The sequence below is a fragment of the Mesoplodon densirostris genome, chromosome 10 (assembly GCF_025265405.1).
Source record: "Mesoplodon densirostris isolate mMesDen1 chromosome 10, mMesDen1 primary haplotype, whole genome shotgun sequence".
Taxonomy (NCBI): domain Eukaryota; kingdom Metazoa; phylum Chordata; class Mammalia; order Artiodactyla; family Ziphiidae; genus Mesoplodon; species Mesoplodon densirostris.
In genome coordinates, this window is record NC_082670.1 from 42070079 (window position 1) to 42097953 (window position 27875).

The window sequence follows — 27875 nt, forward strand, 5'->3', positions numbered from 1 at the left end:
AACTTTGGGGTTTTTCTGTTCTTCTTTCTCTAATTGCTTTAGGTGCAAGGTTAGGTTGTTTATTCAAGATGTTTACTGTTTCTTAAGGTAGGATTGTATTGCTATAAACTTCCCTCTTAGAACTGCTTTTGCTGCATCCCATAGGTTTTGGGTCGTCGTGTCTCCATTGTCATTCGTTTCTATGTATTTTTTGATTTCCTCTTTGATTTCTTCAGTGATCTCTTGGTTATTTAGTAGTGTATTGTTTAGCCTCCATGTGTTTGTGTTTTTTACAGATCTTTTCCTGTAATTGATATGTTGTCTCATAGCGTTGTGGTCAGAAAAGATACTTGATACAATTTCAATTTTCTTAAATTTACCAAGGCTTGATTTGTGATCCAAGATATGATCTATCCTGGAGAATATTCCATGAGCACTTGAGAAAAATGTGGTTTCCCTTTCTTTTGGATGGAATGTCCTATAAATATCAATTAAGTCCATCTTGTTTAATGTATCATTTAAAGCTTGTGTTTCCTTATTTATTTTCATTTTGGATGATCTGTCCATTGGTGAAAGTGGGGTGTTAAAGTCCCCTACTATGAATGTGTTACTGTCGATTTCCCCTTTTATGGCTGTTAGTATTTGCCTTATGTATTGAGGTGCTCCTATGTTGGGTGCATAAATATTTACAATTGTTATATTTTCTTCTTGGATCGGTCGCTTGATCATTATGTGGTGTTCTTCTTTGTCTCTTCTAATACTCTTTATTTTAAAGTCTATTTTGTCTGATTGAGAATTCCTAGTCCAGCTTTCTTTTGGTTTCCATTTGCATGGAATATGTTTTTCCATCCCCTCACTTTCAGTCTGTATGTTTCTCTAGGTCTGAAGTGGGTGTCTTGTAGACAGCATATATATGGGTCTTGTTTTTGTATCCGTTCAACCAGTCTGTGTCTTTTAGTGGGAGCATTTATTCCATTTACATTAAGGTATTTATTGATATGTATGTTCCTATTCCCATTTTCTTAATTGTTTTGGGTTTGTTATTATAGGTCTTTTCCTTCTGTTGTGTTTCTTGCCTAGAGAAGATCCTTTAGCATTTGTTGTAAATCTGGTTTGGTGGTGCTGAACTCTCCCTGCTTTTGCTTGTCTGTAAAGTTTTTAATTTTTCCATCAATTCTGAATGAGATCCTTGCTGTGTGGAGTAATCTTGGTTGTAGGTTTTTCTCCTTCATCACTTTAAATATGTCCTGCCAGTCCCTTCTGGCTTGCAGAGTTTCTGCTGAAAGATCAGCTGTTAACCTTATGGGGATTCCACTGTGTGTTATTTGTTGTTTTTCTCTTGTTGCTTTTAATATGTTTTCTTTGTGTTTAATATTTGACAGTTTGATTAATATGTGTCTTGGCATTTTTCTCCTTGGTTTTATCCTGTATGGGACTTTCTGTGCTTCCTGGCCTTGATTAACCATTTCCTTTTCCATATTAGGGAAGTTTTCAACTATAATCTCTTCAAATATTTTCTCAGTCCCTTTCTTTTTCTCTTTTTCTTCTGCAACCCCTATAATTCGAATGTTGGTGCATTTAATGTTGTCCCAGAGGTCTCTGAGAGTGTCCTCAGTTCTTTTCATTCTTTTTTTCTTTATTCTGCTCTGCAGTAGTTATTTCCACTATTTTATCTTCCAGGTCACTTATCCGTTCTTCTGCCTCAGTTATTCTGCTATTGATCCCTTCTAGAATATTTTTATTTTCATTTATTGTGTTGTTGATCATTGCTTGTTTCATCTTAGTTCTTCTGTTTCTTGCATTTTCTTTATTTTATTTCCAAGATTTTGGATCATCTTTACTATCATTATTCTGAATTCTTTTTCAGGTAGACTGCCTATTTCCTCTTCATTTGTTAGGTCTGGTGGGTTTTTATCTTGCTCCTTCATCTGCTGTGTGTTTTTCTGCCTTCTCATTTTGCTTATCTTACTGTGTTTGGGCCTCCTTTTTGCAGGCTGCAGGTTCATAGTTCCCGCTGTTTTTGGTGTCTATCCCCTGTTGGTAAAGTTGGTTCACTGGGTTGTGTAGGCTTCCTGGTGGAGGGGACTAGTGCCTGTGTTCTGGTGGATGAGGGTGGATCTTGTCTTTCTGGTGGGCAGATCCATATCTGGTGGTGTGTTTTGGGGTGCCTGTGGCCTTATTATGTTTTTAGGCAGCCTCTCTGCTAATGGGTGGGGTTGTGTTCCTGTCTTGCTAGTTGTTTGGCATAGGGTGTCCAGCACTGTAGCTTGCTGGTTGTTGAGTGAAGCTGGGTGTTGGTGTTGAGATGGAGATCTGTGGGAGATTTTCACCATTTGATATTATGTGGAGCTGGGAGGTCTCTTGTGGATCAGTGTCCTGAATTTGGCTCTCCCACTTCAGAGGCACAGCACTGACTCCTGGCTGCAGCACCAAGAGCCTTTCATCCACACGGCTCAGAATAAAAGGGAGAAAAAGTAGAAAGAAAGAAAGAAACAGGATAAAAGAAAAGAAAATAAAGTAAGGTAAAATAAAATAAAGTTATTAAAATAAAAAAATAATTATTAAGAAAAAAAAAATTTTTTAACTAAAAAAAAAAAAAAGAAAAAGAAAAAAACCCCGGACGGATAGAATCCTAGGACAAATGGTGAAAGCAAAGCTATACAGACAAAATCTCACACAGAGGCATACACATACACACTCACAAGAAGAGGAAAAGTGGAAAAAATCATAAATCTTGCTCTCAATGTCCACTTCCTCAATTTGGGATGATTTGTTGTCTATTCATGTATTCCACAGATGCAGGGTACATCAAGTTGATTGTGGAACTTTAATCTGCTGCTTCTGAGACTGCTGGGAGAGATTTCCCTTTCTCTTCTTTGTTCTCACAGCTCCCGGGGCTCAGCTTTGGATTTGGCCCCGCCTCTGCGTGTAGGTCGCCGGAGGGCATCTGTTCTTCGCTGAGACAGGACAGGGTTAAAGGAGCAGCTGCTTCGTGGGCTCTGGCTCACTCAGGCCAGTGGGAGGGAGGGGTACGGAGTGCAGGACGAGTCTGCAGCAGCAGAGGCCGGCATGACGTTGCATCAGCCTGAGGCACACCGTGCATTCTCCCAGGGATATTGTCCCTGGATCCTGGGACCCTGGTAGTGGCGGGCTGCACAGGCTCCCTGGAAGGGGGGTTTGAAGAGTGACCTGTGCTCTCACACAGGCTTCTTGGTGGCGACAGCAGCAGCCTTAGCGTCTCATGCCCGTCTCTGGGTTCCGAGCTCTTAGCCACAGCTCGCGCCCGTCTCTGGAGCTCCTTTAAGCAGTGTTCTTAATCCCCTCTCCTCACGCACCAGGAAACAAAGAGGGAAGAAAAAGTCTCTTGCCTCTTCCGCAGGTCCAGACTTTTTCCTGGACTCCCTCCCAGCTAGCCGTGGTGCACTAACCCCTTCAGGCTGTGTTCACGCCGCCAGTCCTCTCACTGCACTCTGACCGAAGCCCGAGCCTCAGCTCCCAGCCCCGGCTGCCCAGGTGGGTGAGCAGACAAGCCTCTCGGGCTGGTGAGTGCTGGTCGGCACCGATCCTCTGTGTGGGAATCTCTCCACTTTGGCCTCTGCACCCCTGTTGCTGTGCTCTCCTCCATGGCTCCGAAGCTTCCCCCCTCCGCCTCCCGCAGTCTCCACCCATGAAGGGGCTTCTAGTGTGTGGAAACCTTTCCTCTTTCACAGATCCCTCCCACTGGTGCAGGTCCTGTCCCTATTCTTTTGTCTCTGTTTATTCTTTTTTCTTTTGCCCTACCCAGGTACGTGGGGGAGTTTCTTGCCTTTTGGGGGGTCTGAGGTCTTCTGCCAGCATTCAGTAGGTGTTCTGTAGGAGTTTTTCCATGTGTAGATGTATTTTTGATGCATCTGTGGGGAGGAAGGTGATCTCCACGTCTTACTCTTCCGCCATCTTCCCCCTCTTCCTACCACAGCGTCTTTTTTTTTTTTTTATAAGAAGATGTTGCAGGTAGGAGTTTATTAATTAATTATTATTTTTTTTTTTGCTGTGTTGCGTCTTTGTTTCTGTGCAAGGGCTTTCTCTAGTTGTGGCAAGCGGGGGCCACTCTTCATCGCGGTGCGTGGGCCTCTCCCTATCACGGCCTCTCTTGTGGAGCACACGTTCCAGATGCACAGGCTTAGTAGTTGTGACTCATGAGCCCAATTGCTCCACGCCATGTGGGTTCCTCCCAGACCAGGGCTCGAACCCACGTGCCCTGCATTAGCAGGCAGACTCCCAACCACTGCGCCACCAGGGAAGCCCTACCATAGCATCTTTAATGTCAGTTCTGCGTGCTGTTTTCGCTTTGATTGGGCTCATCAGAGAGTGACAAAAGTCCAAAATGATAGTGACTTAAATAGAAATTGATTTCTTACCAACAAAACTGGAGGTGGGTGGTAGAATTGCACTCCTTGGTTTTGGATACCCAGGCTTCTTCCTCCTTGTTCTATTTTCCAGAGCCTTTATATCCGAGGTCATATAACAGTTCAAGAAGCTGTTGCATGTCCATCTATACCCAAATTCCTGCCAACAGGAAAATTTTTAAAAAAAGAGTAAAATCAAGTGCCAAACGTCTCTTAAGGAAAAGTTCTCAGAAGCTGCCAGTGACACTTCTGCTTACACTCCATGGGCCAGAATTTAGTAATGTGGCCACACCTGGGAGCCAAGTGGGACCAGGAAATATAGTCATTTTTCTGAGCTTGCAGGTACTGAACTAAAATTATCACCATGAATAAAAGGAAAGCTTATTCAAACCAGGAGCTCTGGAGAACTGGCACCACCTGCCATAGCTTGGTCACTGATTATTGATATGTACAAGAAATTAGATTGTTTAAAAAAAACAGTAACTGGCAAATTATCAAAGCATAACTCTTTCAGAGTTAAGACATCAAGGCAAATATTTTTGAAGATGAAAAATTCATTTTGCCATTAGCAACCAAAAAGTTAGCCTTTTCCCTGCCAATATCTTATCTTATCAAGTATCTTAGAAATTTCTTGGTATGCATGGCCACTGACCTTGGATTCTGAAGGTCAGAAGAGAATGATGTTCTCTGTTGCCTTCTTCTGATTCTCAGGTCACTCATTATCCAAGTTTAAGTGGGAGTAAATGCAACTAGGGATGAAGGGAGTGATTCACTGAGTGGATATTGTGTAGATATGGGCTTTTAATAAGAATGTCCTGAATGTCCAGAATTTGATTGTTTTGTTCTCAAGCTGCTCTGTGACTAGGTTTCCAGTACTTTTAGAGATTTTGATTCAATTAAAATGCAGGAATTATTGTAAAAAATTCTCCAGTGTTCACCATTGCATTTAATTCTTACATTTTGTTCACGATATCTTTAATATCTAAATTAAAATATTAAATCAGGGAGACTATTCAAATTTGACTAATATTAATTTTGAAAGAGAATTAGATTATGACTGAAAATTTTCAACATTACAATGGAAATCATTAAAAATGCCCATATGTAATAGTGTAAAACTTTTTAAAATTAAATTTCTATCTTAAGCCACTGTCATTTTGGAATTTTTATCTCTGTCAGATGACTCGCTTGACTTTTTTACTTTATGAAGCTATCCTTTGACCAAAAAAAAAAAAAAATCATTTATTGAAGCCAGACTTCTATTACCAATTCCTAAAATCTGTTATTCTGTGGTGTTTACTTTTACTTATAAGCCCTTAAAAACACTCTTACTTTATAGGGGAATGAAATAATTATGGAGTAATGAGATGTAAAATTTGCCCTCAGTTTATTATATCAGATCATCTGGTATCATAACGTAAATAAAAGTGCAAGGTAATATGTGCTTACTGGGCCTCAAATACTATGGGTTTATTTTTAGGAAGCACAATATTAACTAATTGGTAAAAATCATGACAGAGCCAACAGATAAGCTTCATGAATTGATCTTGTTTAGTGGGTTGGTAAATATATTTTCAGTGAATACGGCATTTTGCCTGTTGTTTTTCTATTGCCTTATCTTATGGAGAAGGATTATCCATTCATAGATTTTTATTTTTAAACAATAAATCATAAGAAAACAAATGCATGCTGTCATTATAATTTAATTTAATGTGCCTTTGTGGGGAAAATGATATTTTAAAGTGATGAAATCTAACAGCTAGATATGTATATCCTCATTATTATCAGATATTTATGGAATACCTCCATGTGCAAAGTTCTCTGGTCAACTTTGGAATGGGGACATCAGATTCTGAATAGCTTAATCCTGATGAGATCAGTCTGAAGTCATAGTTATATCTTTACTGCTTCCACAGAGAAGAAGGGAAATATCCTAGTTCTGCTATTAAATTAGAATTATAAAGTGATAAATTAAAATAACAGTGACACTCTAGCTATTTTTCTGGAACATGAGGCAACTTAATACTATAAATTCCTAAAAGCACACTGATTAGCCAATAATAATACAATTGGAAAATATGAGTAATGTATAGGGTATGTGTATCTCTGTCCCAGGTAGAAAGGCTCCTTTGGAGAATTAGTCTATGTTTCTGAAACTATCTACTCAGAGCAGTAAACTTATTCTGCTCCAATTCTATGGCCAATCTGATGGCACAGGAATCTAAAATCACCTGAATTTCTAGGATTTCTGTGATACTGTTCTTTAAGTTATCATGTAGATACTCTACCATAATCTACTTAAAGATCTGGCACTTTCCTTCCATCACCTAAATAGCAGTGTTTTTAGTAATGAAACTCAGGGTTTAATCACTTTCTTATCAGATAATAATAGTTTTTTGAATCAAAACTGAACTCTTTCATTGAAATTCGAATTTATAAATATTTTGGATGAATATCTTTTCAAGCAGAAGTGTACATTTTAAATTTTCCTTTATTCTCTCAAGCTGTTTTATACTTGTCAGAAGTAATTTTGCAGGGCAAGATATTGGATCAGTAGCCTGACATGTTCAATGAACAATCATAAAAATTTTCAGTAGACATTTTACTTCTGTTGCAAAGTGTCCATTTATTTCTGATAAAGTGGCTAAATGATGAATGAAACACAGTGTTAAGAAATCTAATATCTGGGTCTGGTCTCAGGGGTATTTCTTATTTAAGTGAGAGGACTTAGTATGTCATTTAACTTTTAGAGGTTTGTTTCCTCATTCGTAAAATAGAGTAAATAATATTTGCCCTGATTATATCACATAAAGCTATTGAGAAAATAAAACACTTCTAAAACTTTAAAGGACTCTCAAAAATTATGTGTGTGTGAATGAATGTGTATGAATAAGTGATAGAAAATTAATAAACACATCCTTATTTTGTTGGAATACTGATTATTTATGGAAGTGAAACTTATTACTCTTTAGGAGTTTGAAAGAAAGAAACAGGGTATAGGGCTTTAGACTTTCTTTTAGTGACATGAACAGAGCAAGGTCCATAGGTTTAATTTGCCTTATTGGAAAGAGAGCAGTTGAAACTGTCAGCACCTAACATAGACTCTGAAGACATCTTGGCATTCATTGTATGTTTGACATTACATGCTTTCTGAAGTTCTTTTTATTCTTCAAGGATTTTATAGCTATCCATCAATTTATCCCAGTTTTGTTTCCCAATAGCTGGTACAAAATTGGTGTTTCTTGGGGCTCCAAGTAAGTTAATGCATATTTGTCACAAATGCATTGTTTCCAAATTAATTTCACATCCGAAGTGCACACACTCTCCAATGTAGGAAGGATATAAAAGTAAACATTGTTTATGAGGTCAAATTTAAATAACATCATGTGGTCTTCCGCAGGGATGACCAAAACTCTGATTCAAGACGACAGAAACAATGGCCGAAATTATTGCACCATACGGTACCACATTCTATGTTTGTTCTTACGATTTTGTACTATATATATTATGATTCCACACATTGAATTGCCATTTTTAAACATAGAGTGAAATAGATATCTTACACAAATAACTCTTTTCAGGGATGCCATTCAGAAAATTGAATGTACAAAATAAAAAACAGTGACAAACATTTTAAAAGGGCATGGTGTTTTCTCATAATGGTTTTTGGGATATATTTGAAAAACGCTGACACCTCTGCCTCTACTTCTTCTTTAGGCTTCTTTACCTGAAACAACTGATCTTCCAGAATTCTTTATTGCTTCTTATAAATGGCCTGGATGGACCCATGGCCCACTGGATCAAAAAAATTGTGCTGCATCCTGGGCTTTTTCCACTGCAAGTAATAAAATCATTTTAATTACTTTCTTATAAATCTCCCTTTGACTCTAGATCTTGGCATAGTAATTAAAAGGGTTTTTAATTTAGAACAGTTAAATATTAACATTTGGTCAATTTAAAATCTTACTCTGGCCAGAGAAAGCAGCCTTAAAATGATATAAAAATGTTTTTACTCTGAAAATTGGCCTTTATTTTTAGCATCTAATTTTAAATAGAGAGTAGATCAAAAGAGCAACAAAGAAGTTACCAAAATTTATTTGTTCTTTGAGAGTTAAGGCCAGATAATAAGAAGGGTATAAAGCTCCTCTTTACCTATAGTACTATCTGTAATCTTAATATGCATATCACACAGACATATAATTCTTATATTCTTTTTTCTTGATAAGATCTGCAAGAATATATTTAATTATTAAACTAGTAGATTTGATGTAAAGTAAGAATTCAGAACTAATAATAATGGACTAAATTGGTTTTATCTCATTTTAGATAAAAGCAACTATGTAGATTCTGACTCTAAAATGATATAATTGATCTTCTAATAAGAGTAGTTTCCAAAGTAGGGTTGCTGTTGCTTCAACTGTGTGAGGAATACATACCTCTGTTGCAGCAACTTTCATATATTTTCACAAGTCCAGTAAATCAATATTAAGGTTAATCCCAAGATTTGGTCTCCAAATTATCCTCAAAAGCGTGTTTGTTGTATTACAGCAATTAAGCCTAATATGACATTGATTGTCTACTATCAAAGATCAGTTTCATATAACTGTGGTCTAGGCTTAAAAATAATTCCAAAAGAGTGCTCAAAAACAGACTAAGACTAAGTACTGAAAGCATCAGTAAATAAGTTCATAAGCTCTGAAGGGTGGCAGTCCTTGGCACAGAGGAGTGCTGATCCTTTGTCTAAATATCATCACTTCATAGTATAAGCTAGTTCGTTCTAGAAAAGGTGCATTTGGCTGAACTCACCTCTAGAGCATCTCCATCTGTTACCTCTATACTAATGCCTACTCCCCCAGTATAAATATTCTCTTGACCTCTTTGAGCCCTATTCTAGTTGGGTGGAGACAGATTTAATCAGATAAATCATTTGTCATTTTATGTTCATGTGCTTAATGTATTACACCTCCTAGGGGATATATAAGAATTTTACTTTAAGTTAGACTAGTATTTCTGAACATGTCTTAGGAAAGACATTGGTGGTAAAATACTGAAAGTAATTTACTAGGCTGATTTGGCCTGTGTACTCTGGTATCCCCAGGTCATAGCCCCATAGATGACCTCAGCACAGGGCTAAGTCTGGATTTGTCCCTCTACCTAACAAATGACACAGTTTTGTATCCTGTGTATTCAATACATCAAATCAGGCTGATGCTATTTATTTATTTATTTTTAGTGTGTTAAGTAAAGAAGAGAATATTCTAGGGTCTCTTAAAGACCTAGAAAATTGTCAGGAAGTTGTAGTTAAAATAAGAAAAGTCTTTCAAAGAAGCTAAAAAACTATAAAATGGGATAAATACAATTAAAAATATACACACATATAAAAATATTGTTATGCAGCCAAATAAAATTCAAGCAAGACATCAGAAGTTAAGAGGTGAAGGAGTTTGAAATGGTGAGGGCAATAGATACTGCAGAGCAAACTTGGAGACAGAATAAAATAAGCAGGGAAAATAATAATGTGAGTCTCAGAGGTAAAGCCCAATGAAAGTTTTCAGAGAGAGAGTGGAAAGCAATTTGCTGAACTGAGTCATTCTTAAATCTTCTGACCTTTTCCAAGTATTTCAAGTGAATTTGGATTAAACCTTCACTGAGATTCAGAAATGTCTGTAAAAAAGCAACGTACTGAAGATCATCAGAATTTAAACCCTCATCCTTTAGTTGAAATCTACAGATTCATGGGGCTGGAAGGGATGTTAGAGGTCCCCTGTTTCAAGCCTTTGGTTTTGTAAAAGAGGCACAAAGAGGGGAAGTGACCTGACTAAAGTGAAAAACAAGAAGTCTCGGAAGTGATCTCAGAAGCCAGGCTTCTGACTCCTTCAGTATTATTTGTGAAAGTCTTTTCTGAACCAAGAATAGTTACACTAACATTTTAAAAATATACTTGATTCTGAAAGCTTGTACTGAAAGTTGAAGCATCAAAGAATTTCTATTTTCTTTTATGAAACAGGGAATTATTTTCTTGAGACTAAGAGAGATGGTGGTATAATGGCATTTGTTCCTATGAAATGTACCTAGCACAAAATAGATGGGAATTGAGAAGGAAGTAGGAGGATATAGATTCAACACACACTGAGTGTCTAAAATGTGCCAGCAATTACACTACAGAATTGTACATATGCTGTAGTTACATAAAAACCATGTATATGCAGAAATACATATGTAAAGGAATTATTTTAAAATGAATTATTTTAGAATAATTCTAAACTAGCATCTCGAGGGGTTTCAGTACACAGATAATTTTGATGAATGAAAACAATAACTTCTGAGAAAAGTGCATAGATAGAAGGAAGGTTATGACTTTGTTGCCTTTCATCAAAAGTAAGAAATTAAGAACAAGACTATATCAGGTCCCCAACAACAACAAAATATCTGTACCAGAATATCACTGACTCCAATTTTCTTGTGATCTCAACACACATATTATCATGGTAGCATGATCAAAATGCTCACATAGTAGTTTTCTGCTATTGGTTGATTAGTTTCCCTAGTCTATTATTCTATGAGGACAGTATGATGACTCTTGGTTTTTGTTCATTGTTGCAATTTCTACTGTTTAGTCCTGTGCCTGTCACCTAGTAGGTGGTCAACAAATGTGTGTTGGGGAAAGTAACAAACTGATTAACAACAACCATGCTAGGGAATTATGTAAACAAATAGAAGGTTCAATCACAAAAGGTATATATATACATATATATATGTATATATATATAAAACAAGGTGAATTCCACATCTACTAAGATAAGATTAGGATCATAATGTTCAAGAAAATTGTAAGCATAAAAATGTGCTTTGTAGCTTTTTGATAGTTTATAATGTAGATTCATGTTAGTCTCAATTAGTTTAAAAACCAAAGATTTAATTTATTCCAATACATCAGATTAACATGGATGAATTTCCAATTAATATTTCTATGATCAGTTTTTCTGATTTCCTGAGTTTAGTTATATTCACTTCAAAAATATATTTTAAGCCATGATTATATATATAACACTCTTTTAGGTACAGGAGACATAAATGTAAGATATGGCTCTTGTCCTCAAGGAGTTTCACTTGGCAAACTTCTTAATGAAAAATTCAGAAGTATATAGAACATGAAAGGAACAAGGAACTAGAGAAGTCTTTGAAGTTGATAAGACAATGAAACAATGCCAAAACTGGACAAAAACTGTAACTGGAATGATGACACAGTTGAATTTGTTGGAATACACAGATATATTAATCACATTTGGCCTTGAGTTTTAGTTACATTAAGTTTCCAAGACTAGTTTAAGATTCAAACAAAAAGCGCTATGTAAATTCTTGGCAATACCATGTGTCCCTTGACTATTAATCAATATTCTCTTTGAAACAGGTGTAGCAGCTGACCGCATAGCGATTCAGTCCAAAGGTCGATACACAGCCAACTTATCCCCTCAGAATTTGATGTCTTGCTGTGCCAAGAACCGCCATGGATGCAACAGTGGAAACATCGATAGGGCTTGGTGGTACCTGAGAAAACGTGGGTAAATAGCTGCCCAACACACGTCCCTAGGATTCTTAAGTGTGTGGCTTAGGTTAGAATAAGAAAACATATATATTAAGAGTTTTCCAAAAAATTTACAAATATATATGCTACATCTATATAAACACATGGATTATATTTAAATATATACTATATTTGGTATCTATTGAGATTATAAGCTATTGGAAACAATTGTTTGAAGAATGTATATATTTCTAGCTAAATTAATGAAGAGTCAAGTAAGCATTGTCTTCTTGTGGCTCTGACCCAGATGGTTCTACTGAGTCACCACGGAGGGAGGAGAGTAGTTGATATTGTTGATACCTCTCTTTAGAACTTTAGTTCCCCAGGTAGATGAATAGATAATCCCAGGTAAAAATTAGGTTAAGAATCAGAGGAGTAACATAAAAACGTCCTGTATAGTTGCCACAACTCATGAACATCATTGTCACCATCCATCCCATCTGATGAGAAGAGGCAGGTTGCATTTCTTTATGCTCATGTAATCTGATACCCACACAGCATCCTTGTGTCACCTATAAGAACTAGTCTACTTAAAAGCTGAGTTATCTGTCTAAGGAAACTGCAGCTGATAACTAGTAGTAGACGTATGTGCTGCCCCTGTGTTCTTTCCTCCTCCACTGAGTGATCTGGGTCTGCTACAGAGAAGTTAGGTGCTATGAGAGAGTGGGTTTTAGGAATTTTATATAAAGTTCTTAAAAATTTTTTTCTTATGTTTTGCCTAATAAGATGGTGCTTAGAATGAACAACTTGGGCTAATACCTTCCTAGTGTAGTAGTGCTTGGTTGGCCTCTATTTTGTACTATAATAAAAATTAAAGCCTTTTAGGAGCTTAAAAATATAACTTAACGTGAGAGTCAATGAAATCTTATTCTATTAGTCTGCTCAGGTTAACATAACAAAGTGTCATAGACTGTGTGACCTGAACAACAGGCATTTGTTTCCCACAGTTCTGGAGACTGAGAAGTCCAAGACTGGGGTGTTAGTCAGTTCAGTTCCTGTTGAGAACCCTCCTCCTGGCTTGTCTTCTCGTTGTGTCCTCACCTGGCAGAGAGAGAGCTCTAGTGTCTTTTCCTGTTATAAGGGCACTGTCTTTCCCTGTTATAAGGGCACTGATCCCAGCATGAGGGCCCCACCCTCATGACTTCATTTAAAACTAATTTTCTCCCTAAGACCCCCGTCTCCTGATACCATCACATGGCTTAGGGCTTCAACACATGAATTTGGGCTGACACACTTCAATCCATAGTCCTTATTATCCCCAAGTTGAAACCTTTTTTGGAAATGGCTTTGTTTTCATCATGCTCCTTTGCTCAGATTCTCTTACTTTGTTGAACACTATTGAATTTTCTTGAGGCAATTCTACCAGATAATTCCATGGCCAGCTCAACATCGACTATCCATAAAATCAATTCTGTTGTTTTATTTTCCTTACTACCTGCTTCTATATTCAATGAATTATGTTAGATTTGGATCCAAATAATTTGTACTTTCCAATGTTCAATTTCAAAATCAGAAATCAAAATTATTTTATTGTTTGTATAATGTATATATCTGATAACTTTCTACCTTATTAACTTAATACTATATTAGTATATACAATTCCTTCCAAAGTATCATGAGCTACAGACACATAATAATTGAAGTCTTATGAGAAGGTATCTATAACTTAATAAAAATGTAAAAAAAAACCTTAATTCTAAAACTTACATAATTTATCAGAATATTCCATCTGAGTATGATAAAGTTCATTCTCTTTCACATTAAATTTGGCTCTTCTACATTATAATTATAGATGCAGACTTAAGGAGTCCTTCCTCTATTAATATTACCACAGACTTAATTGATGAACAATTTTCATCTTTGGAAAATTCTATTCAGTAGATAAATTTATTTATTGGAATGGATTTGAGCAAGATTTTAAAATATTAAAAAAATGATATAAATGAACTTATTTATAAAACAGAAGCAGACTTAGAGAAGGAACTTATGGTTACCGGGGGAAAGGGGTACAGGGGAAGGATAGATTGGGAGTTTGAGATTGACATGTACACACTGCTATATTTAAAATAAAATGCCTTTCCATGAAAAAAAATTATAATGAAGAAATAGGAATGGGGGGAATAGTTAATATGATTGAACGACTACGTTCAATGTCATTAAACTTACATGTACGTAGCCAAAATAATTTACAAATGTTTTATTCAGTAAAATTTCATATAGATAGGTAATTATGGCATTTTCCTAAGTAGTAATTTTATGTCTTTGCTTATTCCTCACAGACTGGTATCCCATGCATGCTATCCACTTTTCAAGGATCAAAATGCTACCAATAATGGCTGTGCCATGACAAGTAGGTCTGATGGGCGGGGAAAGCGACATGCCACCAAGCCCTGTCCCAACAGCATTGAGAAATCCAATAGGATCTACCAATGTTCTCCTCCATACAGGGTCTCTTCCAATGTAAGTCTGAATTGCAAGAATTAGAAAGGGTTAACTTTCTCAAAAATATATACTACTGTTATTAAAACTATTTAAAAACTAGTATATTCTAAAATAATGCTATGCTTTCAGGTATAATTTTTGATATTCTTAAGATGTCTATTAAAGACCTCCAATTTGGGTATAATTTTTGATCTTTGTAATATTAGCAGTCCAAATGATTGCCTTAAATTCAAAAATGCCCATAGAAATAGAGTTTTATAATTATATATATATATATGTATATGTATATATATATATATACACGTATATATATATGTATATATATATATACATATATATATATATATATATAAATACTTGACAGATAAAAGCTACAGCAGAACCCTTTTCACTGACTTTTTTGTGATAGTAGCTCATTTTATCAATCCTTTGCCTTACTCCACAGAATAATTGAAATGGACACAGTCATAATGGATAAAAGATTCTCTTGGATTTCAGTTTGTCATGTTAAAAGCCTAGGAAAATTGTACTCCATTGTATCAGTGTCACCCAGACATTCTCATTTTCAGAATATTTGAAACTTCAATGGCTTCCAGATACCTATAGAATACAGTTTGGCATTCTTACCATGACATACAGGGCTTCATGATTTGGTTCTGACCTACTGCTTTCACAGATTCATTTCCGACCATGTTCTAACCCGACCCCCCACCTGCCCATAATGCTCCTGATAGGTTGACCTGCTGTCTGCTTCCCAGATGCACCATGACCTTCATGCTTCTCTACTTAGCCAGGTGATGATTCCTCTCACCCAAATGGTTATCCCACCTACTTCCATGTCAAGGAAATAGGTCAAAACTTCATCTTCTTTGAGAAGTTTTTTCTTGACTCCTAGGCAGAACAAATGTCCCTTTCTTGTTTGCATCCATGGCACTTTGTGCTTGTCTCTGTAATAAAACTTAGTATCTCATTATGCATTTAGTTTTGTTAGTGCCTGTCTATTCCACCAAAATGCAAATATCTTCAGGACAGATGCAAGGTCAGTATTTGTTTCTGTCCTAGTTTCTTGTCTTTACTCTGATCAATATATTCACATTTATATGAATAAATGAATGAATGACCTGCCTCTTTCCTAAGGGTTGCATTACACAGGGGACAACAACAGAGAAATATTTGTATGCTAAAACTGAGGAACCTCACTAAACAATCTTCTGGGATCGCTTTTGTGATCCTAAGAATGGGGATGATACTAATCTCTACTGATAAAACAGAGTTTTAACTGAATTATTTTTCCTTTGTGACCATAAAAATCTTTGTATTTTTCTTCATTCCAAAATTATTGTCAGTGGTAAGAGTCAATGAAACGTGTGTGTGTCTTGTCTTTAACGACTTCATCAATGTGGCAATTCACATATGAGTATTTCAAAAGATGATTAAGAGTAAATTGCAAGTGGTCAAGGCACACTGGGTTGCATAATTCCTAAACTGATTGTACAGCACCTAACATTACACACCAAACAATAGTTTTAGTGTTCTCTGATAACAGAAATGGTGCTCACTGATATTTTTCCTTCCAGGAAACTGAGATAATGAAAGAAATCATGCAAAATGGACCAGTTCAAGGTAAGCTTGGATGAATATGATTGTGTCTTATTTATTCCTCTAATAAACAACATTATTACATTTTAGCTCCTGTATAAACAGCTTAATAAATGATAGAAATTTTTTACTTTTAGATTTTTCTTAAGGATTCAGTGGTTGTAAGACCAAGGTAAGTATAGGAGATACACTCACCTAATAACCTAATTAGCTGACCTTTTATTTGAAGAAGATAGACTCATTCATACACTGAATTCTTAAACAAATGTTAATGACACATTGGATGAAAGTCTGCTAAGTGTATCCAAAGTGATCATGGATCCAAAAGACATTTGAACAGGAAATACTAACTGATAGAGTTCATTTAATTGTTTACTTATATTTAGGACTCATACATAGTGTTAGAAATTTTCTCACTCCTGTTTAAATGGATTAGTGTCAAAAAAATCAAGGTTTAACAGTAGAAACAAAGTGGACACTTTATTTTTTCTATAAACTCAAAATAAATCAAATAAGCCAGTATAATTTTTGTGTTGTATAACATGCATTCCATTTTGATCAATTTTGTAAATGTGTTATGTATAGTATACTAACAGTAAATAAGAAAATAATATACTGACTTTCTGTCCATTGATTTTGATATGAAGATATTATTTCTGATACATAGTTCCTCTGCTTACCTATTTGATTTGATTATGCACCAAAGGCATGAATAAAAATAGGTTCACAATGTATATTTTCTATGTTAAACATTGCCTTGAAATGCTTGGAAAAACAAAACCAGTGAGGCCTAAAATAGAAACTCAGGGTGTGAATACTGAAAGGCCCATAATATAGTCTCAATGCAGTGGAATTGATAAATAAATAAATTAAATAATTTGGTTAAACATAACAAAATTAAATTGAAAACATCTGATATATACCCAAGGAACTATTGGCCAGAGTGTATTTTTGTTTTTCTGAATGCTGGCCTAATTAGTATTGGTTCAACATTTGCAGGAACCACAGATTTTAAAACTGTGCTGGAAGGATTTTTATTGATCTTTATCATCACTTAACATTTATTGGGAAACCAAAGCTTACTCTAATCATGCCCTGAATTTAGCTTTTAAAATCCTGGGACAATACACAAAAACTGAAACAAAGAGAAATTTTTTTCCTCCTTACAGTTGTGTAATTTTTGAAGGCTGGTAAAATAGCAGGGGAATTCATGTGTTATTTAAATATATGCTTCGTTAAGTAGAGTTTGTGTGACAAATTTAAAGGAACACAGGCATTTGAAGTCAAGGCTGAATTTGAAATTCCAGTTTTGACGTTTGCAACTTAAATGACTTTGGTCAAGTTATTTAAAGCTCTCTGAATCTACAATCGTTATATTACTGTTTCAAGTTTCTCTCTCTCTCTTTCTTTTAATCAGTCAAAAGAAACTTGCATAGTAATGGTTTAAAATTGAGAACACCTTAGGTTTATTTTATGGTCAAATATATAAGTGTTCATGAATTTTACATAATGAATCAAAAATAAAGAAATAAAATTTGTAAATAATAATGTTGAAATTCAAATTATTCAACATCTATGTAACAAATGTTTGTTGAGAACCTTCCTCCTGCCAGCCTGAGCCAGAAGCATGAGATAGAGCTCACCATCCTACCCTCATGTGTGTCATAATTCTGTGTAATAAGTTTGCTGCTATTCTCCAGAAGTATAATTGCACTACAGTAGTTTATGTACTTATATGTTGATGGGTTCATCAAGTCTATTTTGGTGTCAGAACCTCAAGGAAGGATCCATCTTCAAGTTAATAGTCATGGTGTCTCACTCATGTTTCTTTCATTGACAGTGTATTTTTCTGCATTGAAGAGTATATTTTATTCACAGTGCTTAGAATTGAGAAAAGCTAATCAAGTCAATGACTCTATGGAAGAGAAAACCACTAGCAATATTTCACACTTTTATAAATGCAGGTTGCCTCATCTTGCTGTCAATGCAACATGGTTGTCTACATATTGTTGCCTGGGCTAATGTACAGGGCTTTCTCCTGCTTGGTACAAAATAATGTAGAAGGCAATAGAATTCTGAATAAATAATACCATGTGCCTTCTTCTGAAATCTATAGAATTAAAAATAAGTTTATGTGTTGGAAAGAGAAAAAAAGAAAAGATCTGCATAGCATACAGTTATATAAATTCTTGAAATCCTATGGGAAGGTGTTTTAAAGTAAATAAAGAAGAGTTAACCTCTTTTGAGAATATTTAGACAGCAACAGAAAAGGCATGAAACATTAAAAAATGAAATAAAAAGTGGAATCAAAGTAATATTTGACTTTGGAAGAGAAGCTTCATTTTAGGATCTATCAAAAATTGTTTCTTATTTTATTTAAAAGGCGCATCAAACTAAGACAAGCATTGTGCACAGTTGTCAAGGTATACTTAACTAGCCCAACTAAAAATATTTTCAATTCAAGTCTTCAAAAGGAGAAGTTTAAAGTGTTCGCCCTGAATTGCCCAAGACCTTCAATAAAACAGCACACAATACAGAAAAGAAATAATCTAGGTGAGGGTAGGAAGGAGAGTTTTATAAAGTATAAGCTCTTCCTTTCTAAACAATACAATATTGGCTTTGTTCTTCAGAGCTGGAGGGATGCAATCTTGTCAGAGTATTCTTTTGCCAAGGGTTTGCTTTTTATTCAAACTCACCAAGGAAAGTTTTGTATTGACTTCCAAGGATGAAGGACAATTACTTTAAACCCTGTTTGCTAGGTTCACCCTTTGCTGTTAGCTTAATTGGAATTTAAAGAGATTTGTGGAGAAGCCCAAGAAACCCAAGAAATAGTGATCATCAATCAAGTGTAGTGGGCTTCCTGCAAGGTCTCAGTTCCTGGTAATTGTGCTTCTGTCAATAAAAAATAGATTGTGGGTGGTTCAAGATGGCAGAGTAGAAGGACGTGCTCTCACTCCCTCTTGTGAGAACACCAGAATCACAACTAACTCCTGAACAATCATCAACAGGAAGACACTGGAACTCACCAAAAAAGATACCCCCCTTCCAAAGACAAAGAAGAAGACACAATGAGATGATAGGAGGGGTGCAATCACAATAAAATCAAATCCCATAACTGCTGGGTGGGTGACTCACAAAGTGGAGAACACTTATACTACAGAAGTGAACCCACTAGAGTGAAGGTTTTGAGCCCCACATCAGGCTTCCCAACCTGGGGGTCCAGAAACAGGAGGAGGAATTCCTAGAGAATCAGACTTTGAAGCCTAGCGGGATTTGATTGCAGGACTTTGACAGGACTGGGGGAAACAGAGACTCTACTCTTGGAGGACACACATAAAGTAGTATGTGCATTGGGACCAAGGGGAAAGGGCAGTGTCCCCAGGGGAGACTGAACCAGAACCACCTGCTAGTGTTGGAGGGTCTCCTGCAGAGGCGGTGGTGGCTCTGTCACAACGTGAGGGCAAGGACAATGGCAGCAGAAGTTCTGGGAGGTAGTCCTTGGCATGAGCCCTCACAGAGTCTGCCATTAGCACCACAAAAGAGCCTGGGTAGGCTTCAGTATTGGGTTGCCTCAAGCCAAACAACCAACAGGGAGGGAAACCATCCCCGCCCATCAGCAGTCAAGTGGATTAAGGTTTTACTAAGCTCTGCCCAACAGAGAAACAGCCAGCTCTACCCACCACCAGTCCCTCCCATCAGGAAACATACACAAGCCTCTTAGATAACCTCATCCAACAGAGGGCAGACAGCAGAAGCCAGAAAAACTACAATTCTGCAGCCTGTGGAGCAAAAACCACATTCAAAGAAAGATAGAGAAGATGTAAAGGCAGAGGGCTATGTACCAGATGAAGAAACAAGATAAAACCCTAGAAAACAACTAAATGAAGTGGAGAGAAGCAATCTTCCAGAAAAAGCACTCAGAATAATGATAGTGAAGCTGATCCAGGACCTCAGAAAAAGAATAGAGGCAAAGATGGAGAAGATGCAAGAAATGTTAAACAAAGATCTAGAAGAATTAAAGAACAAACAAACAAAGATGGACAATACAATAAATGAAATGAAAAATACACTAGAATGAATCAATGGCAGAATAACTGAGGCAGAAGAACGGATAAGTGACCTGGAAGACAGAATGGTGGAATTCACTGCTGTAGAACAGAATAAAGAAAAAAGAATGAAAAGAAATGAAGACAGCTTAAGAGACCTCTGAGACAACATTAAATGCAACAACATTGGTATTATAAGGGTCCCAGAAAGAGGAGAGATAGAAAGCACCCAAGAAAATATTTGAAGAGATTATAGTTTAAAATTTCCCTAACATGGGAAAGAAAAGAGCCACCCAATTCTGGGAAGTGCAACAAAGAAAAAGAGGGAGAGGTTTCAAATCAATAAAATTAGAAATGGAAAAGGAGAAGTTACAACAGACACCGCAGAAATACAAAGCATTCTAAGAGACTACTACAAGCAACTCTATGCCAATAAAATGGACAACCAGGAAGAAATGGACAAATTCTAGAAAGGTATAAACTTCGAAGACTGAATCAGGAAGAAATAGAAAATATGAACAGACCAATCACAAGTAATGAAATTGAAGCAATGATTAAAAATCTTCCAACAAACAAAAGTCCAGGACCAGATGACTTCACAGGTGAATTCTATCAAACATTTAGAGAAGAGATAACACCTCCTAAAACTCTTCCAAAAAATTGCAGATGAAGGAAAACTCCCAAACTTATTCTATGAGGTCGCCATCACCCTGATACCAAAACCAGACAAAGATACTATAAAAAAAGAAAATTGCAGACCAATGTCACTGATGAATATAGATGCAAAAATCTTCAACAAAATACTTGCAAACAGAATCCAACAACATATTAAAAGGATCATACACCATGATCAAGTGGGATTTATCCCAGGGAGGCAAGGATTCTTCAATATATGCAAATCAATCAATGTGATATGCATATTAACAAATTGAAGAATAAAAACCATATGATCATCTCAGTAGATGCAGAAAAAGCTTTTGACAAAGTTCAACAACATTTATGATAAAAACTCTCTAGAAAGTGGGCATAGAGGACACCTACCTCAATATAATAAAGTCCATATGAGACTAACTCACAGAAAGCATCATTCTCAATGGTGAAAAATTGAAAGCGTTTCCTCTAAGATCAGCAACAAGACAAGGATGTCCACTGTCACCACTATTATATAACATAGATTTGGAAGTCCTAGCCATGGCAATCAGAGAAGAAAAAGAACTGAAAAGAATACAAATTGGAAAAGAAGAAGTAAAGTGTCACCATTTGCAGATGACATGGTAGTATACATAGAGAGTCCTAAAGATGCCACCAGAAAACTACTAGAGCTAATCAATGAATTTGGTAGTTGCAGGATACAAAATTAATGCACAGAAATCTCTTGCAATCCTATATACTAATGATGAAAAATCTGAAAGAGAAATTAAGGAACACTCCCATTTACCATTGCAACAAAAGAATAAAATACATAGGAATAAACCACCTAGGGAGACAAAATACCTGTATGCAGAAAACTATAAGACACTGCCTAAAGAATTTAAAGATGATACCAGCAGATGGAGAGATATATGGTGTTCTTGGTTTGGAAGAGTGAATATTGTGAAAATGAATCTATTACCCAAAGCAATCTACAGATTCAATGCAATCCCTATCAAATTACCAATGGCATTTTTTACAGAACTAGAACAGAAAATTTAAAATTTGTATGGAGACACAAAAGACCCCAGATAGCCAATGCAGTCTTGAGGGAAAAAAGCAGAGCTGGAAGAATCAGACTCCCTGACTTCAGACTATAGTACAAAGCTACAATAATCAAGACAATATGGTACTGGCACAAAAACAGAACATAGATCAATGGAACAGGATAAAAAGACCAGAGATAAACCCATACACCAAGGTCAACTAATCTATTACAAAGGAGGCAAAGATATACAATGGAGAAAGGACAGTCTCTTCACTAAGTGGTTCTGGGAAAACTGGACAGCTACATGTGAAAGAATGAAATTAGAACACTCCCTAACATGACATACAAAAATAAACTGAAAATGGATTAAAGATCTAAATTTAAGACCAGGCACTGTAAAACTCTTAGCAGAAAACATAAGAAGAACACTCTTTGACATAAATCACAGCAAGATATTTTTGATCCACCTCCTAGGGTAATGGAAATAAAAACAGAAACAAACAAATGGGACCTAATGAAACTTCAAAGATTTTGCACAGCAAAGGAAACCATAAGGAAGATGAAAAGACAACCCTCAGAATGTGAGAAAATATTTGCAAATGAATCAATGGACAAAGGATTAATATCCAAAATATATAAACAGCACATGCACCTCAATATTAAAAAAACAAACAGCCCAATCCAAAAATGGGCAGAAGAGCTAAATAGACATTTCTCCAAAAAAGACATTCAGATGGCCAAGAAGCACATGAAAAGCTGCTCAATATCACTAATTATTAGAGAAATGCAAATCAAAATTACTATGAGGTATCACCTCACACCAGTTGGAAAGGGCATCATCAGAAAATCTACAAACAACAAATGCTGGATAGGGTGTGGAGAAAAGGGAACCCTCTTGCACTGTTGGTGTGAATGTAAATTGATACAGCCACTATGGAGAACAGTATGGAGGTTTCTTAAAAAACTAAATATAGAATTACCATATGACCCAGCACCCAGAGAAAACCATAGTTCAAAAAGACACATATACCCCAATGTTCATTGTAGCACTATTTACAATAGCCAGGTCATGGAAGCAACCTAAATGCCCACTGACACATGAATGGATAAAGAAGATGTTGTAACTATATAGAATGGAATATTACTCAGCCATAAAAAGGAACAAAATTGGGTCATTTGTTTAGACGTGGATGGATCTGGAGACTGTCATACAGAATGAAGTATGTCAGAAAGAGAAAAACAAGTATTGTATATTAATGCATATATGTGAAACTTAGAATAATTCTACAGATGAACTGGTTTGCAGGGCAGAAATTGAGACAGAGATGTAGAGAACAAATGTATGGACACCAAGGAAGAAAGCAGTAGAGGGTGAGGTGTGTGTGATGAATTGGGTGATTGGGATTGAGATGTATACACTGATGTGTATAAAATTGATGACTAATAAGAACCTGCTGTATAAAAAAATAAATCAAGTAAAATTCAAAAATTAAAAATAAAATAAAATAAAAAATAAAATGTGTGCAAGAGGGAAAAAAATGATGGTGGGGTGAGGAGTAAATGTGGTAGTGTGGGAAGATGCAGAGTTAGTGTCTCCTCACAACTAGTGTCTCCTTACAACTAGTCTGCCGGTCACTGGTCAGAGACTCTGACCCCCAGGGAGATGGGAGGAACTCCACAATGAATCAGTAGGATGTAGGGGGACCATAGGCATAGGAGAAGTAGAGGCCAGACAAGATCAGCATACCTGAGGCCAGGGAGATCAGGAGAAGCAGGTGGGAGGGATTCTCCGGGAAGAGCGGGAGAGGAGCTGAGGGCGATCACCTGGCCCACTTGGGCAGTGAAGCCTGCTGAGTTCTGAAGCCGCTCCCCACCCCTGCCCATCCAAAGCCCCATCAAAGCCTCTTGGGTCCTGGGGGCTTAGGAGGGAGGCTGGGGAGATCAGGAGAGACTGGTGAGAGAGGCCCTGCAGGAGAAGCAGAGGGCAATTGCCTGGCCCACTCAGGTATGGAGAGCCTGCTGAGCTCCCTGCCCAGTCCCCTGCCCTCGAAACCCCCTTTTCCCCACCCTCCCCCCACCAGATGCATTGGTCCTGGGGGCATAGGAGGGCGGCTGGGGAGATCAGGAGAGGCAGGCAGGAGGGGCCCTCCCAGACCCCAGATCAGAGGAGCAGGAGAGGAGAGGAAGGCATTTGCCCTGCCCTCTTGAGCCCAGGAAGCCTGTTAGCCTCCCAGGTCAGGTCCCCTCCCTCTGAGACTTGGCTGGGTGGCATGCCTGGGCCCATTTTGTTCCTTGAACTTAAGCCCCACCCCCACAGCCCCTAGGGCCTTTTCCAGCCCTGTGGGTCCTGAGCATTGGCCCCGCCCAATACCCAAACCTCACCCTTGCTTAGGCGACACTCTCCACAACCAAGGCCTTTCTCCCCACACTTGTTTTTGTTTTTCCATTCCCTCCTCTGCTTTTTTACTATTGTGATACTGATGTAACTTCCAGTTATTGATTCATCTATATTCTTATTTTACAGTCTTTCAAACATATCTGTTGTTTCCGAGTGTAATTTTATTTTTTACTTTGTTATTTTCTCTCTCTCTCTCTCTCTCTCTCTCTCTCTCTCTCTCTCTCTTTTTTTGTCGCACCACACAACTTGAAGGATCTTGATTTGTGAGCCTGTGGTTGGGGAGAAGCTCCTGTGGTGGGAGCTCCAAGTCTGAACCACTGGACTAACTAGAACCTCCGACCCCAGGGAATATTCATTGGAGAGAGGTCTCACAGAGTACCTCATCTCAGCACCAAGACCCAGCTCTACCCAACAGCCTAGAAACTCCAGTGCTGGAAGCTTCAGATCAAACAGCCAGTAAGACAGGAACACAATCCCACTCATTAAAAAAAAAAAAAATTAGACAGCAAAAAACTATGTCACAGATGAAGGAGCAAGGTAAAAATCTATAAGACCATGTAGATGAAGGGAAATAGGCAATTTACCTGAAAAAGAATTCAAAGTAATGATAGTAAAGATGATCCAGAATCTCAGAAATAGAATGGAAGCATGGATTGAGAAAATACAAGAAATGCTTAACAAAGATCTAGAAGACCTAAAGAACAAACAAACAGAGGTGAACAACACAATAACTGAAATGAAGAATACACCAGAAAGAATCAATAACAGAATAATGTAGGCAGAAGAACAAATAAGTGAGCTGGAAGACAAAATTGTGGAAATAACTGCCAAGGAGCAGAATAAAGTAACAAGAATGAAAAGATGGTTTCCCTGTTGGTGCAGAGGTTGAGAGTCCACCTGCCAATGTGGGGGACATGGGTTCATGTCCCAGTCTGGGAAGATACCACATGTCACGGAGTGGCTGGGTCTGTGAGCCATGGCTGCTGAGCCTGCGTGTCCCGAGCCTGTGCTCCACAATGGGAGAGGCCACAACAGTGAGAGGCTCGCATACCGCAAAAAAAAAAAAAAAAAAAAAAAGAATGAAAAGAATTGAAGACAAGATCAGAGACATCTGGGACAACACTAAATGCACCGACATTTGAATTATAGGGGTTGCAGAAGAAGATGAGAAAAAGAAAATGTCTGAGAAAATATTTGAAGAGATTATACTGGAAAATTTCCTTAACATGAGAAAGGAAATAGTCACCCAAGTCCAGGAAGCACAAAGAGTTACATAAAGGATAAACCCTAGGAAAAACACAAAAATACACACATTAATCAAACTAGCAAAAATTAAATTCCAAGAAAAAATATTAAAAGCAGCAAGGGAAAAACAAAAAATAACATACAAAGGAATCCCCATAAGGATAACAGCTGATTTTTCAGTGGAAACTGCAGGCCAGAAGGGAGTGGCAATATATACTTAAAGTGATGAAAGAGAAATATATACAACCAAGATTACTCTACCCAGCAAGGATCTCCTTCAGATCCGATAGAGAAGTCAAATCTTTTCAGACAAACAAAAGTTAAGAGAATTCAGCACCACCAAACCAGCTTTACAACAAATGATAAAGAAACTTCTCTAAGTGGGAAACACAAGAGAAGAAAAAGACCCACAAAAACAAACGCCAAACAATTAAGAAAATTGTAATAGGAGCATACATACCGACAATAACCTTGAATGTAAATGGATTAAATGCCCCAACTAAAAGACACAGATTGGCTGAAGGGATACAAAAACAAAACCCATATATATGCTGTCTACAAGAGACCTACTGCAGACCTAGGGACATATACAGACTGAACGTGAAGGGATGGAAAAAGATATTCCATGCAGATGGAAATCAAAAGAAAGCTGGAGTAGCAACACTCATATCAGATAAAATAGACTTTAAAATAAAGACTGTTACAAGAGATAAGGAGGGACACTACATAATGATCATAGGATCAATCCAAGAAGAAGATATAACAACTATGAATATTTATGCACCCAACATAGGAGCACCCCAATACATAAGGCAAATGCTAACAACCGTGAAAGAAGAAATTGACAGTAATACAATAATAGTAGGGGACATTAACACCACACTTACACTAATGGACAGATCATCCAAACAGAAAATAAATAAGGAAAAACAAGCTTTAAATGATACAATAGACCAGATAGAACTAATAGATATTTATAGAACATTCCACCCAAAAGTGTCAGAATACACTTTCTTCTCAAGTGCACATGGATCATTCTCCAAGATAAATCACATCTTGGGTCAAAAATCAAGCCTCAGAAAATTTAAGAAAATTGAAATCATATCAAGCATCTTTTCTGATCACAACTTTATGAGATTGGAAATCAATTGCAGGAAAAAACTGTAAAAAACACAAATACATGCAGGCTAAGTAGTGCACTAGTAAATAGCCAAGAGATCACCAAAGAAATCAAAGAAGAAAATTTAAAAATACATAGAAACAAATGACAATGAAAACATGATGACCCAAAACCTATGGGATGCAGCAAAAGCAGTTCTATGAGGGAAGTTGACAGCAATTCAATCTCACCTCAAGAAACAAGAAAAATCACAAATAAACAATGTAACCCTACACTTAAAACAACTAGGAAAAGAAGAACATGGAAAACCCAAAGTCAATAGAAGGAAGAATAAAGATCAGAGCAAAAATAAATGAAATAGAAACAAAGAAAACAATAGCAAAGATCAATAAAACTAAAAGCTGGTTCTTCAAGAAGATAAACAAAATTGATAGACCCTTAGCCAGACTCATTAAGAAAAAAAGAGAGAGGGCCTCCCTGGTGGCGCAGTAGTTGAGAGTCCGCCTGCCGATGCAGGGGACACGGGTTCGTGCCCCGATCCCGGAGGATCCCACATGCCGCGGAGCGGCTGGGCCCGCGAGCCATGGCCGCGGGGCCTGTGTGTCCGGAGCCTGTGCTCCGCAACGGGAGAGGCCACAGCAGTGAGAGGCCCGCGTACAGCAAAAAAAAAAAAAAAAAAAAAAAAAAAAAAAAAAAAAAAAGAAAAAAAGAGAGAGGATGCAAATCCATAAAATTAAAAATGCAAAAGGGGAAATCACTACTGACACTGTAGAAATACAAAGGATTTCAAGAGACTACTATAAACAACTATATGCCAATAAGATGGACAACCATGGAGATATGGACAAGTTCTTAGAAAGGTACAAAGGATTTCAAGAGACTACTATAAACAACTATATGCCAATAAGATGGACAACCATGGAGATATGGACAAGTTCTTAGAAAGGTACAATTTTCCAAGACTGAACCAGGAAGAATTAGAAAATATAAACAGACCAATAACAAGTAATGAAATTGAAATCATAATTAAAAATCTTCCAGCAAACAAAAGTCCAGGACCAGATGGCTTCACAGGCAAATTCTATCAAACATTCAGAGACAAGCTAACAATGACACTTCTCAAACTCTTCCAAAAAATTACAGAGGGAGAAACACTCCCAAATTCATTCAATGAAGCCACCATCACCCTGACACCAAAACCAGAAGAAGATATCACAAAAAAGAAAATTATAGACCAATATCACTGATGAACATAGATGCAAAAATCCTCAAAAAAATACTAGCAAACAGAATCCAACAGCACATTAAAAGGATCATATACCATGATCAAGTGAGGTTTATCCCAGGGATGCAAGGATTCTTCGATATACACAAGTCAAGCAATGTGATACACCACAT

General features: G+C 37.0%; 1 protein-coding gene across 1 annotated transcript in view; it reads left to right on the forward strand.

Moving 5' to 3' along the window:
- Positions 1-27875, forward strand: part of TINAG (tubulointerstitial nephritis antigen) — a 95226-nt gene that overhangs the window by 27465 nt on the left and 39886 nt on the right. The window contains exons 5-8 of the mRNA XM_060110339.1: positions 8082-8205; positions 11776-11926; positions 14229-14409; positions 15969-16014. Of these exons, the coding sequence (XP_059966322.1) occupies positions 8082-8205; positions 11776-11926; positions 14229-14409; positions 15969-16014 (502 nt within the window). The remainder of the gene's footprint in view (positions 1-8081; positions 8206-11775; positions 11927-14228; positions 14410-15968; positions 16015-27875) is intronic.